This window comes from Aythya fuligula, chromosome 6 (genome assembly GCF_009819795.1).
Source record: "Aythya fuligula isolate bAytFul2 chromosome 6, bAytFul2.pri, whole genome shotgun sequence".
NCBI classification, from domain to species: Eukaryota; Metazoa; Chordata; class Aves; order Anseriformes; family Anatidae; genus Aythya; species Aythya fuligula.
In genome coordinates, this window is record NC_045564.1 from 22,732,673 (window position 1) to 22,746,947 (window position 14,275).

At 40.1% G+C, this 14,275-nt stretch overlaps 1 protein-coding gene across 2 annotated transcripts in view; it reads left to right on the forward strand.

The window, feature by feature from the left end:
- The window catches only part of PLA2R1 (phospholipase A2 receptor 1), a 41,499-nt gene extending 30,510 nt beyond the window's left edge, over positions 1-10,989 (forward strand). For both annotated transcript variants that reach the window (XM_032189756.1, XM_032189758.1), the window contains exons 22-30: positions 679-809; positions 1,357-1,501; positions 3,356-3,594; positions 4,110-4,278; positions 5,355-5,495; positions 5,918-6,034; positions 6,471-6,647; positions 7,320-7,349; positions 7,564-10,989. In XM_032189756.1, the coding sequence (XP_032045647.1) occupies positions 679-809; positions 1,357-1,501; positions 3,356-3,594; positions 4,110-4,278; positions 5,355-5,495; positions 5,918-6,034; positions 6,471-6,647; positions 7,320-7,349; positions 7,564-7,778 (1,364 nt within the window). In that variant the 3' untranslated portion in view covers positions 7,779-10,989. The remainder of the gene's footprint in view (positions 1-678; positions 810-1,356; positions 1,502-3,355; positions 3,595-4,109; positions 4,279-5,354; positions 5,496-5,917; positions 6,035-6,470; positions 6,648-7,319; positions 7,350-7,563) is intronic.
- The last annotated feature ends 3,286 nt before the right edge of the window (positions 10,990-14,275 follow it).

Sequence of the window (14,275 nt, forward strand, 5' to 3'; positions counted from 1 at the left end):
TTTAATCTTGGATACAGATTTAGGAAAAAAGATCACACAAATTGGACTCAGGTTTCCAGTGCTTTAAACAGATCAGTATGTGTTTTCTTTCCTGTTTTCCCAAAATATAAAGAATACAACATCACACTGTTGTCAAAGCAATCTCATTTTTATCCATTAATATTACTTAAAATCTGATCTATATTATAGCACAAAGTGCTAGGCTGGAAATGTTAGTGAAGTGAATGCTAGCACATTCAGGAATATTTAAAATCCATATTCACAAAAATCTGTGGTTGAATTCCATGCATTTGTAAAACCTTCTGTTTGGAGGTGGCAAGAATCTAATTGGCTAACTTTATTTGAGAAATATTTCTTTTCACCAAAAATGAAAAAAGTTTTTTCAACGATCCAGTACCCTGAATAAAGTTGTACTCCAGCTTAAGTTGTTCGAACTACTGTCACAATTTCTAGAAGACTTAATAGGCTAGCTCTTGACCCAGCTGAAGTTAATTAGTGCTACTGAATTTATAGCTAGATGACAATGAAATGCCACTCATGTTCCTGCTTTCTAGTAAGTAGGTAATGCCTTTGATTGGTAGTTTTATTTTTCAGTGCTTTAACGTGTTGGAAGAGACTTCAACCAAATGGTTACCAGTTTAATGTATTTGATATTTTACTTCTGTTTTCATTTTTCAGCTTTCATAACAATGAATCTATTTGGACAGAAAACTAGTGTTTGGATAGGTTTCCAGAGTGATGATTATGAAAAGTGGGTGAATGAAAATCCTCCAATGTATTCCAATTGGTCTCCAATTCAAGCAGTGCATGTGAGTATTTCTGAGGGTTTTAAGGACATTGAGTTGTTGTTTTGGCTGCAATCATCACAAATGCCACAAAGACAAGGCCAAACTTGTTATAGCAACTTAGTCTTCTCTTAACTTCTGCAACTTTAGACAACTGTGGGCACAATTTTATGAGTGTAGCTAGAGGTTGCAAAAAGAGCACTATCTAGACAGTTATTTATGTAATTTATGGCTGTAGTCCCATTATTTTACAATTTCAGTCAAGCACTGGGATTTAAATTATATGGTTGGTACCTTATACTAGGTCTGAGCAAAGTTTATGAATAATATTATGAATTTCATATTTTAGTACATTTTCTACACTAAGTTAGTTAGTATTTTGGTTAATGTTTTAGTTTGTTCAGTGCAAGTTTGCAACATGTTTTCCTACGAGGCCAAATAGCATTTATGTGAATGTTCATTGTTCTACCTAACTACATATATATAACAGTGAGTTTCAGTTAATTATTAATTATGTCTTGTTTTACATAGTGTCTTTTATAATTAATGTAAGATTCTGTGTTGATTGCAGAGGCAGCGTTATAATAGTGCCAACGTTGAAGAGCAAGTTCCACTTTGTACATTGGTATCAAATAGCCCGAATTTTTATTTTACGGGAAAATGGTACTTAGAAAACTGTGAGAAAAATTATGGGTTTGTTTGCCAAAAAAAGCAGGGTAAGAATTTGTTTTGGTTTGCGTCTATTCTCATTTGTTCTTGTGTTGAATTCCATTTTATTCACTTTATTTCCATCTAGAAGCAGCTTGTTAGAGGTGTCTAAAACCAGGAATAAAAAAGATTTTTAAGGTAGTTTTACTTTGATATTTCATCAGACTAGCTCTATACTATTTAATAAATCAATAGCTGTGATGTTGAAGTAATTTCTCAAAAAAATTTTTGCTGTTAAATTTTGTTCCTAGCATTGAGCTACATATTGTGGATTTAAGACTAGAGATGGAATTTCATGTTGTCTGTCATTGTAAGCAGAGTACCAGCATGAAATTACAAAAGGCAAAACAGGATAATTTGAATGAAAGTATTTGTTGTTGTTGGACTTGTAATCTCGGACCAGACTAGACTCTAGAAGATGTATTTCTGTGAACAGTGCAAGCCAATTGGCTGATCAGTCGTAGCTTGCCTTTTTTTCTTGTGCTTTTCCATTTCTGTCACTGTAATGTCCACTTGCCAGAAGCAGCAGGATTTCACAGGGAACGCACGTTGTTTCGCTGTGGTTTTGCTCGAGCTGAGCAGCAGAGCTGCCTCTCGGGTGGGAGCTGCTGCTGACCCTGAGCACGTCCTGGGCATTGCTGGTGCTGCTGTCGCAGCATGTTACCAAAATGGACTGGTGGCAAAGTGTGCACTCTAAAGCCAGGGCTGGGCTGTCATCTGAGCCTTTGTGGAGCACCCCTGGGGGCTATACTGGATGTGGTGGTTGTTTAGGATGGCTCAGCTTTATCTGTCACCTCATAGTTAAGCCCTAAAGAGGAAGTAGCTCCTGTGGCTCTCCGCAAGAGGCTCAATGGAGTAAATAGAGTAAACCAGCACACTTTGGGCAGAACTCACATGTGGCTCTTGAGAACCATAACCATGTTTGACATCATTTATTACAAAGCTCAGTTGTGGGGAGTGCAGGAGTAATCTTGCATACAGTAAAGGGAAGAAAAAATGCATTTTCCTCCTCTGATTGGTTTGTGTTTACATTTTTATCTTAACCCCCTTGCTGCTGCTCCAAACAGGCAGAAATGGCTTTAAAAGGCTGTCCAGGAGGGAAGCTGCCAGGAGGGAGATCTTAACTGGGATCTAATCTCACAGTGATGCTCGTATTAGGACTCTGTCAGCATTTTACTGTATTTCCTAATTTAATTTTTTAAGCAGTGACACACACTGAAAGCTGGAACAAAATGGAGCGCTTCAGTAAGCTCAAGAGCAGAACTTGTTCTGCTTAGAATTCTCAAACTGTAAATGATTTGTGGATTACAAATAATCAGTTAACTTCTTTAAGATGCTTGTTAACACTCCTGTTAGCTGTAAAGGAAACTGAATTTATAAACACTCCACATCTTAGCGAAGCAACTGTTCATCATCCCTTCAGTTGTGCCTGTTCAATCATTTGTGAGTCCACATATTGTGCTGTGAACTGAGCTTGGAAAAGATTGCAAATAACCCTTCAAGAAAGAACTGCTCTAAATTACATGCAAGGAGTCAGGGTTAAGAGCATGCTGCAGCCCACATCTGGGATATGGCCAAATCCCATGCGATTTCCTGCAGACTTTCAAAGGTCTACTCAGTGGAACCAACTCCATCCAGGTTTTTCTTTTGGACACATTATAGTCATTCACTCTTGTCATGAGTTTTGTGGTATGATCACCTTTCAGATACTGTTCTAGTAGTCAACTATTTTGTTTGCCGTGCCTTCCTGAAATCAAGGAGTTTGCAATCTTTAGATTTGTTTGTAAGCATAGTTTTATTATTTGTTCCACTGTGTTCAAGCTATCCATTTAAAAAAATAATCTTTTTACTGTTTATAACAGACACATCCAGGCATGTCATCAACGCATCTGAAATGTACCCGGTGCCAGATACTTTAGAGTATGCAAACAGAACATATAACCTAATACGTGGGAATTTTACATGGTCTGCAGCTTTAAAAACCTGCATGGCAAATGGAGCTGAGTTGGTCAGCATTGCAGATCAGTATCACCAAGCGTTCCTCACAGTCATTGTGAATCGGCTGGGATACAACCACTGGATCGGGCTGTTCACTGCAGATGTGCGTAATGGATTCACTGTCTATGTGATTTATTTTTTTTTCATTAGCAAACTAATATCTGTATCATTCACTAGAAGTTATGTGAAGTTTTCAGCTGGAAGTGAAACTCTAGCGTGAGCCCTAGCTATGTTTCGCAACATGATACATAGATTTAATGAAAGATGGTTTGATGCAGTGAGTACTGAAAAATGAAAGCCATAGAAAACATTAAAAAAATGAAAAATTTTATATATTGTAGTGTTAACGTTCAAATTATGGTTCATTTTGAGCTGCTTTATGGCTCAATAATCACTTGCACTTGATGACCCAAATACCCACCCACCAAACAGAAAAGCAAGGTAGATGTAGCTTGTGGTCTCCTAGAAATAAGTCAGGAGGGTCTTTGGAACTGCCATTTGTTTATAACCCAGCCTAGGAGGGGTAGAAGGAGCTCTGGTCAGGATGCCACCAGAAGAAAAGGCATTTGTATGGCAGTAAAGTATATCAGAGGAATAATGTAAAATTTGGTTTGGCAGAACGGGCTTAACTTTGAATGGTCGGATGGGACTAGGTCCTTGTTCACCTTCTGGGAAGATGACGAGTCCCAGGCCTTTGGCAGCTGTGTGTATATGGATACCTCGGGGCACTGGAAGAGTGCAAACTGTGAACGACTTCTGCAAGGAGCAGTCTGCCACGTGCCACCTAGTAAGTTGAAGTTAAGTTTTGCAGCTGCGAAGATTTAATATAAATGTGTGTAGGGGCAGTGGAAGTATATGAAAGGAAATAAATCAATTTGAGGTTAAGCAATGCTGATACTTTATTCAAAACCGATATATATATATATATATATATATATATATATATATATATATATTTTTGGTATTTTCTTGCTGTTATCTCCTATTTGCAAAGCCTTTTGTTTCCCATAAAATATTGGCCATCAGGTCCAGTCCATCTGAAAATGAAAAGAGAACTGCCATAATAGGAAAGGAACAAGAAAATTACTTTCTCTCTTCAGTGAATACTATATTATCTAAGAAAAAATAATGACTGTTAATAACTAGCTTGAAGGGAAATAAATTCAGTTAATTGTAATAAACTGTCGTATGGGAAAAGAGAAGCATTTAGTGCAAAGTGAAAAAATAAGTCACATCTTCACTGATTGCACATAAAAGATTTTGCAACTTCTTTTTTTAAATAAAGGTGAGAATAATTTCCTGTATCCTAAAATACATTTAGTGTCCTTAGAGCTCTACCAATTACCTGGTCTTTATTTGAACATAGAATTCAGGTCTGGAACTACACTCAAGCTGACTCAGGGAGGCTCTTTGGCACAGTATGTTGTACACTGGAGAGGCTGGTTGCTGCACTCCAATGGGAAGCTCCAATGGGAAGCTCTTATCTGCCTCCGTGCCACGGTACTTGGCATTCATTTATCTTTGTGGCTTTGTGGAGAGAAGCTCTGCAGCCCCTGGAAATCCCTTGGAGATGCTGAGCAGCCCAGAGTGCCTGCCGGATGCTCCTCAACTCCCCGTGCACATCACTCTGTGTTAGATAAATATCCTGCTATTACTGTGCAAGCCCTCAAGGATTTTCAGCTGGAATAAAACCAGCTCTACAGTTCTAATACAAATGTATACAGTTGCTAGATTTTCACTTTGAAAAATAGAGACATAACAGAATAACATGCTTATTAGCATTATTCCAAAACAGTGTGTGGTATGTTATATTAATGTGTATGTTGTAGTGCCAATAAAGCTGTGCTGTTATTTCCATCACAGAGAAGAAACTCACTGACTATAAAGGCTTATGTTCAGAAAAAACTGTTCCCTGGATCAAATTCAAAAACAGTTGCTACAGTTTTACCACAGTTCTCCAGGGCACAAGTTTTGATACTGCATATGAAGTCTGCAGAAATCAAGGTAAGTGATTATTTTGTAGCTGTAAAATGTCATCATGATATCGTAAAAACCCCCATTCTTCTGAAAATCACAGCATGTATTTTCTCTAGTGCAAGATAACAACAGTGGAGCTCATAAGCCAACTACAAAATTGGAGGCTATATATATCAAAAAATGTTCCTTTCTGCATGAAAATACTGATTTCTGGAATAAGACACAAAACTTATTTCTTCACTTCAAAATTGTTTTAAAATGATGTGCAAAGAGTTTTATATCAACCTGAGCCTTTTTAACATTAGTTGCAAAATTTAAGAAGTTATAATGTATAACCAGACATTTCAACCTTTTCAATTAAGGTTCCTCATATTAACTTTTTAAAAGGTGCAAAGTTAATTTTCAGTTTCAGGAATTGTTTGAAAATCTGTTTTGTGTTTAATCTACAGGATCTAATCTTCTGACTATTCAAGATGAAGATGAAAATACCTTCATTCTGGAAGAATTGCACAGTTTGGGTTATTCTGTGCAAATGGTTTGGTTGAACATCCTGCATGTTACAGATAGTAAGTTTTGGGTGGAAGAGAACTGAATGTAAGAATATGGATTTTTTATTTTTTTTAAATGCTGGTATAAGCCCCATCCAAAGCAGTATTATCTTTTGAAACTTTTTTTCGCTGTTTATTACCTGTTTGTTGTGTACCAATTTTTTTCTGTAATCGTTTAATAGGTTTCTGAAAAGTCAATATATATGCATGTGTGAGAGGGCCTTAATTTGCTTCTTAAAGAAGCACTGCAGGCTATCTTCTGTATCAGCTATGTATTATGTTTTTAAATTCTTAAGCAACAAAAAAGGATTATAATAGCCAAGCAGACAAAATCCTGGCATTCCTTTAATACAGTATTATTTTTTTTGTGTGTGTGAAGGTAAATCCAACTGAAACACAGATGCTTAACAAAGCATGATAACATTTTATAATGATTTATAACTTCTGCCCTTAGATGAGACAGTCTCCTGGTCTGATGGCTCTCCCTTAAATTATTCTAACTGGGGCATCAGAGAGCCTGAATTTGATCATCTCAAAGGAAATTTCTGTATCAGCCTGAGGACCACAGATGGTATATGGCAAATATCTCCATGCAGAGAAAAAAAAGGATTTGTATGTAAAATGGATGCAGGTACGTGCTTTCATAGAAGCAGGCAATCGTGTCCTTATAACCATTGTTTATGTGTTCCTTGTTACTTTCTCTCAGTTTTCATTTAAATAATTCTGTTGTTTTGTACTAGAAAAAATATCTGTGGAAGAACAAACCAGCCAGGGTAACCTCCCTGTGAGGAACCTGTGCAGCCTTTTTGTTGCTGCATTCTGCAGTAGACTTTCTTTTGTATGGGTGCACAGAGAGCCAGGCTGAGCTCCACAGACCCTGCAGTATGTGCACCTGCACGGATGTGAGCAATGGGAAAACATCTGCAAGAGACCTGAAGTGTTGTGAGAGCTCACCCAAAATGCCAAAATCACTGCAGGGACCAATAGCTCAAATAATGCACCACTGCACTCTTCTGTTCATGCATTTGCACATTCTAAAGTGCATAAATGCTGTTGTTCATCCTTGCCACAATGCCAATTAATACATTCCTCTGAACTTAAGATATTTTAGGTAACAGATTTGGTCATGTTTAACTTGGCCTGTTGTAATCCTATTGACATGAGTAAAGTTAAACAAAGAACAGCCTGCTCTTGTATGTTTTGGGGCAGATTGTCTTCTGAGTGTCAGTGTTACACTGAGTGTATATACTAATTTTTGTTAGTTCTGTCGATAGTTTTCTAACTGTTCTGGATTCTATTTCAGATATTGATGCAACAGCACCCTCTGAAAAATGTAAGTTCCTTCTGGTCCTTTCTTAATTTTTATAAGGAGTAATAATATGTTTTGGGTTGATATTTTGTGAGATTACTTTTTTTTAACTGTTAAGCCTGTGATTTAAAATGCATATGAAGAGTGTTTTACATAAAATATTTGTATTTTTGTATTTAAAATAATTCATAAATGAAACTATATTTACATAATAACAATCTCTGTTCTTCCATTTCAGCATCATACCCTGGGCTTGCAGCTCTGGCTGTTCTTGTAACATTGGTGATGCTGGCTGCCATTTCCATTTTTTTGTGGTGCCTGTACAAACAGAACAACAGACTCTTCAGCAGGATACTGTGGATTAGAAATGCCTATTTCCCACAGATTAACGCAGACGTTCCTGCTTTGGAAGAAAGCATCCTCATTTCTGATTTTGAGAGAGATGACAATTAATCCACTGGGAGTTACAAGCAGTCACATCTTCAGTGTTACACTTCACATCCTACAGCATTTTTCTTTCCGTGAACCAGTTGCAGCTCATTCTCTCTGCCATCAGCAAGGACACCTAAATGCTGCTGGAAGAGCGGCGAGAGGAGTGAAGTGGCAGCCACTGCTCTTCCCTTCTTTTTCAATTTGTTGCAGCAAAGTGTCTGAAAGGTTTTCATGGTGAGCTGTGAGGAGCTGAGCACCAGGCACATCTGATCTCACCAGCACCGAGCCCAACCTTCCTCGGTGGCAGAGGGTCTGCAGCCCCTTTGCAGGCAACCCAGGGCATGTAATTCTGGAGAAACCCTTGTAACTTTGCTAGAAACACGCAGGGGCTGCTGTGCTTGGACTGCTTTGGCTTGGTGGCAGAATTTGGTGAGGATGCACAGAACTGTGGAGAAATTGGCTTCTTTGGGAAAAGCTGAGAACTGAAAACACTCCCATAGTATAAACCTCAAACCCCTCATGTGGAACAATTGTGTCCGAGCCCCTGAGCAGTGGGCATTTCCATGCAGCTTCTTCCTTCAGGAACGTTTGGGCTTTTGTGCTTTGTTTTTACATGTTGCAGAAGCTGCTCATGAGCCAGCATTAAAATTTGTCCTTGTATTTAGGAACTCTGAAACCTATTCCAAGGATTATAGGTTAGTTCTTTCTAATACCCATTGCATCTGTAAAACGAAGAGTTAATTTTCAGGCAGTGGATCCTTGCCAGGTGGATTTCCAAGCCTGCAGAAAAGTGAAGCGACTTTTGATTTGGGAGTGTCAGAGCTGTGGTAGTTTGTCTAGTTTACATTATAAAATATACTAGGCTAGAGATACGATGATGTATGGACTTTGTCATCCTGAAGTTAATATATTCAATAGGGATGCTTCTGGTGCTCTGTTAGAAAACAATGTGATCTCTCACCCAGGTTATTTCAGAAATCAAATCCCATCAACCTCTTTTAAAGACACTTTGGGACAATATCCATTTGAAGAAAAATACTGTTATGAGTCTTGTTAATGTTACAGTAATAAATGGCTTTGGTGTTCACCTACAGAAATACTACAAGTAGTATTTATGTGCATTCTTCTGAGACTCAGCTCTCCAAACATAAGGAGAAGATGAGGGAGAATCACATCTGCAGTTCCCAAAGGATGCCCCTCTCTCTAGTCAGAGAGTCCTGTAATCCCAAAACACACCCTCAAAAGGCTGCTTTTCACTTTCAGTCATCATACTAAGGTGCTAATGAAGGAGTGAGCTTGCACTGGCCAGTTGTTCCTCTCAGGCTGGTGGTTTTGCAAGACCCAGTTTCAGGTTACAGTGGTCCAAAGTGGACATGCTGACTCCCTGGGGGACTCCCACAACCCTACCCAATCCTCCATCCACTTCTGTGAAAATATCTGAATGGCTTTTGGAGGATTTTTTATTATTATTTTTATTGCAGAGTGGAAAAACAAAATGTTAATCACAAAGAGTTACTTCAGCATGTAATTATTGTGCCTTCAATCATCTCTAAAGGCTGCTGTGAAGGGCTGCGCATGTTGTTGGGTCGGTTTGTTTGTTTGTTATGTGGTGACTCATTCTAGGAATTTTGCAAGAGCCCTAAGATGGAGGCACATTTTTGAGAGTTTAGCAAGCAGCCAAAGCCAACTGCAGTGTTTTTATTTAGTATTTATGCGCATACAGAGGAATGTATGACTTCCTTTCAGTTGGATTTCACATGGCCAGTTCTATAAACATTGCAAAAATTGCCTTTTCATGTCATATAATTATGTCTAGGGTTATATTTTTCTTAATTACTTGATACATAGAACATTTCTGTGCTGGTTTACAGAATTCAAGAAACGTGGTCAAGGAGGCTACAGATGCATTTGATCCCAATACAATTTTCATCTGACTTTTTGAAAAAAACTTCTGTGGCTGTAACTATTAGATGTTCTTATTCTGAATTTTTTTTTCCTGTCGGGATTTTTCCATCAGATTTTTTTATCAGAAAAGCTGAATAGCTTTTCTCTGTATATTTTGTCTAGTGGTTTGACCCCATCCATTAGTCTTCAGGAATGTTTTTGAAGCTTGGCTGTGGATCTGCAGATTTATGTATGGGACTGCTTGTATGTGAAGCCCATTATTACAGGTTGTGCACTGCAGCTTTGGAGTGCAGTTGCCAGACCATTCGCTATTTGTGTGTATGAACTGTGATAGCTTCCATGGGGCTAATTTTGCGGTATCTCACATTTAAAAAAAATAAAAGATTGTGACCATCACTCCCTTCCCCGTGAGAATTTCACCTATTTAAATACAGTTGGAGGAGCTAAAACCAACATCTTTTGTTCATCACATTCACTGACACGTGTACACACTGCCTTTTTACAGCAGTTAGAGTGGCTTGCAGGATGCTTTTTGCTTGCAAGAGTAAGCTGGGTCACCTGAGAGGACGTGCATTTATCAGGCTCTTATGCTGTTACCTAGTTAAGCATACTCTGTCAGATTTTGATGTTAATGAAGGTGTATATTTTTTTCAAAAAACTTGACGTAGGCATTTTATCAATTTTCCTTGAAGTCTGTTGTAATCATTTTTAATATATTTGAAGGGCAGTTGTATAATAAATAACCCTAACCTCAAAATAGTGATTGTTGATTAACATAGACTATGATGTGCGTGATCTTGCATTAAGGGAAAAACAGTTCAAGCAGTGTTTTCTTCATGCTTTGAAATAGTTCTAAGGGAACAGTCCTGTAAATATTTATTTTGAAAATCTTTCATCATTTAACTTTTCTAATTGCAAGTATTATTCACTCAAGAATGTAACTGCTGATTGCTTTCTATTCCTTGTTGTAAATCTAAGAACTTCTTTTTTTATGCTGAGAACAATTATTTGCTGGAGCAGCCTCCCCAGGGGTATGGTAGAGCCCCCATCACTAGAGGATTTCCAGATGTGATTGGACAGGGTGCCAGATAATCTCATCTAGGTTCCCTTCTGCCATAAAAGTTTGAACCTGCTGATCTTTTGAGGTCCCTTCCCATCTGGGTTGTTCTGTGACTCTATGGATTTTACCATAGCTCACTTGTTTTCCCTTAATTCAAGATCTCCTACCCTGTTCCTGATCAGAGTACGTGGTGCCTACGTTTTGATTGCTGACTGTGATACTACCGGCAGTGACGTTCACTGTATTATTTCAACTGGAAAATTAAAGTGTGAATAACAACTCTCTGTGCTGCAGTTTTCCTTTCCCCCAGCTTTAATTAGCTGCCAAGCTTTAGTATCTTGTAGCAGCAGTTCCCAGGCTTTGCACCAGGTTATCCTGGCAGAGAGGGACTGCTTGCAGCAGGCTGCTTTCTGCCTACCTGGCTGGACCCAGCAGACCCACGCACATGTGTGATGGCTCCGGTGTTCCCCAGGGCATGAACAAGGGCGTCCTGGGACCTGCGTGCAGGAGGTTCTGGGAGGGGAAAAAGCCACACGCTGTCAGTAGGTACAATGGGGGGGAGCACATCAGTGATGCGTGGATATTCTCTCAGCCAAGTGCCTGTTCCCTGCAGCTGGGGGGCCAGGCTCCTCCAGGAGGGTGACAGGCAGGAGGAATTGCCCTGCTAGATTGCAGAGGCTGTGTAGTGTGGGATCCTGTTCATTTCTGCCACAAGCAAGGTGGAAGTACACGGACTGAAGAGCGGTAGCTTCTGCTGTGGCACTGAGGTCTTTCCCATGTCCAAGAACCAGGTTCACCAGAGCCTGAGCAGGCAAGTGAAGGTTGCATTTTCCCCTGCTGTGCCCATTTCTTTGAGTGTGTTTATTGAGAGGGAAGTGTTAGACGTTTCACCGCTCCTGTGAATTGGAGTGGAAAGAGTGGAAGAGTATCCCCATCAGAGATGGGTGTACTCAGGCCAGTGTATAACAAACCTTGTCTGCCAGATAGTAACTTTTGAGAAAAGCAAAACAAGACCGACCAACCAACCAACAAACATGCTTATTTTTGCAGACTGCTTCAGGAGAGAATTTACCTCCTGGTCCCTTAGGCAGTCCTTGCCGTGCATCTGTGAGGAAAAAGATGTGAGATGCTGATGAATTTGTTGCATCCCAGCTGGACAGGAGGCTGCAATAGGAATGTATGTATGCTGGACGTGTCTGGCATGAAGGGGCGAAGCAAGGCTTGTGGCTGGAAGCGGGCAGCGTGACTCCTAGGCTCAGCTCTCCAGTTGTGCCTCTCATGAGCAGTGCTCTCCTGCTGTGCTCAGGGAGCCTCCTCCCTTCCCCAGCCTTTGCACAGATGCTCACACTTCTGTGAAGAGAGGCAGTGGGGCTGCTTTAAATCTGTGCACTACGATCCAGAGGGAGCGTAAGGAAGAACAACTTTGCACACCATGTGAGACTTGGCCAGCTCTGGTTCCCAGGGTGCCACAGCACAAAATCCCATTTAATTTAGCCTCCTACATTTTTCTTCCATCATGTTGCCCCTCCATTAGTTTAATAACAGTCATCCTCAGGCTCCTGTAATAATAAATCCCCCGTAATGAAATCCGTGGCATACCCTCCCTCCAGGCCATTTATATATAAGCAGGTTTTTTTGGTGTAAAGCTAAATTGTGCCCATTCAGCGACTGGGTTCAAAATCCTCAGCTCTCAATAAAAAGGCCTCTTGAGCTAGAATAATATTTCCTTTGGTGATCAGCGCTGTGTTGATTTGCAACCCCTGAAGAGCAGTGCTGATCTGTGACAGTCTGATGCAGCCCTTGTGTGGGGAGCTGGCAGGAGCAGTTAGCTGAGCTCCAACAGTTGCAGCAACATTGGAAAGGGAGCTTGGAAACGCAGTCCCAGCCTGGCCAGTAGATGGTAGTGGCACACACCGAGCTGACAAAAAAATGTCTGAAAGTCACGGGGATCTGCTCTGGATCCTTCTGAAGATTAATTAAATGGGTAGCAAAACTCCCAGCTTTCAGGACTCTGCAAATAGCAGTGGCACATAAACCTGGCTGCTGCAAAGCTGTTCTATGAGAGCTTTTCAAATACCAAAGCTCATTCTCAGAAACTTGAAAGGAATGCATCAAGATGCTCAGAATGGAGGCAATGCAAGACTTTTCGCTGGTGGGTGGGTCTGGTTTTGTTTGGGGAGTGGTGGAAAAAAGCCACCTGGGCTCCTGAGTATTAAAGAAATCAGTAAATATGTCTTTGTGGTATGTTTTGGGTTTGATCCTTTTGATGGAAAGGTAATTCACTGAAAATGCTAAAGCTGGGTTTCTTTACAATAAACGGATTTGTTTTAATGCTTTACTGCTTGACTGTTTTGATGCAGGATTTTACTTACTAGCTTATGTAGGAAAAGGAAAATGAAAGTATAAACAGACACTTTAAATCCATTGCATAAGTAACCACTGCACTGTTGCAAGCAGATTTTTTTCTTCCATTTCTCAACTAATTCTCCAAGTTGCTCACACCTTAGGAGTTGCTGATCCCTTTCCATACCCCTTATCTTTATACAACATGACAGTGATTTGGATTCTGATTTTAGAAACTGAACTATTAAGAAGAGCATTGAGGAAAATTTTTAATAAAGTCCCACTTCCATCCCTGTTTTTATAATCTCGTTTCCTTGTGCTGCAGCTCTCCTCTCCTTGATCCTTCAGTGACAAAGCAAATACGGGTGTCTGAGGCAACCGGCTAGACTCAGCGTGCTGGAGTGCTTGCAAGTAGCACTGCGGTAATTTATAACCTGGTTCTGAACTGCAATCGTTTCCAGAAGCGTAGACTTAGATACTAGTGAAAACGCTTCTACTGCTATTTCCTGTATTTCTGATGCTTGCTTCTGTAGGCTGGGTTGTTGCTCTTTTCTCAGCCTACAGGATAAAACTCCACTCTGGTTCTCAGAAATAAATGCTTCAAACCTTACTTTTAGTAGAACAGCAGCTAAACCTGTAGATGCAAGATTAATCTTGGGCTAAAAGTTAGGCTCCTCTGCATGCTAGCAGAGGGAAATACAGAAGATATTCCCTGAATCAGGCCCACACAGGGCCACCTACCTGCCTGCTTTCCCCAGGGAGGCCAGCCCCTGGCTACACCAGGCCATCCACAACTGGGTTAGCCAACAGAAGGCAATTGCTCTGGCAAATGCAGGCATCTCAGACCACAGAGACACAGTCATCTGGAAATTAAAACCTTCCCTCTACCTTTTCAGGTTTTTCACATGTGGATGTTCATATTAAGAAATGAAAAGGTTCCACTTACTCTGCACACACACACACACGCACACGTACCTTCCTTTTGTGAAGCTATTTATTCAGGCCATTTGTTCTAAAGCATGATCTTAGGACTTTGAAACTGATAATAGCCTGATGAAAGCTGCTCTGCCACTTCCTCCTGCCATAAACTTTGTGTGCGTTGTAGGTGAGAAGCCCCTGAAAAGTCCGTGCTGGAAGCCAAGAGCAGGCATGCGCAGAGCTGATAAAAGCTATAGGAAAGACAGACTCAACCTAATCAGCAGCTTTGGGC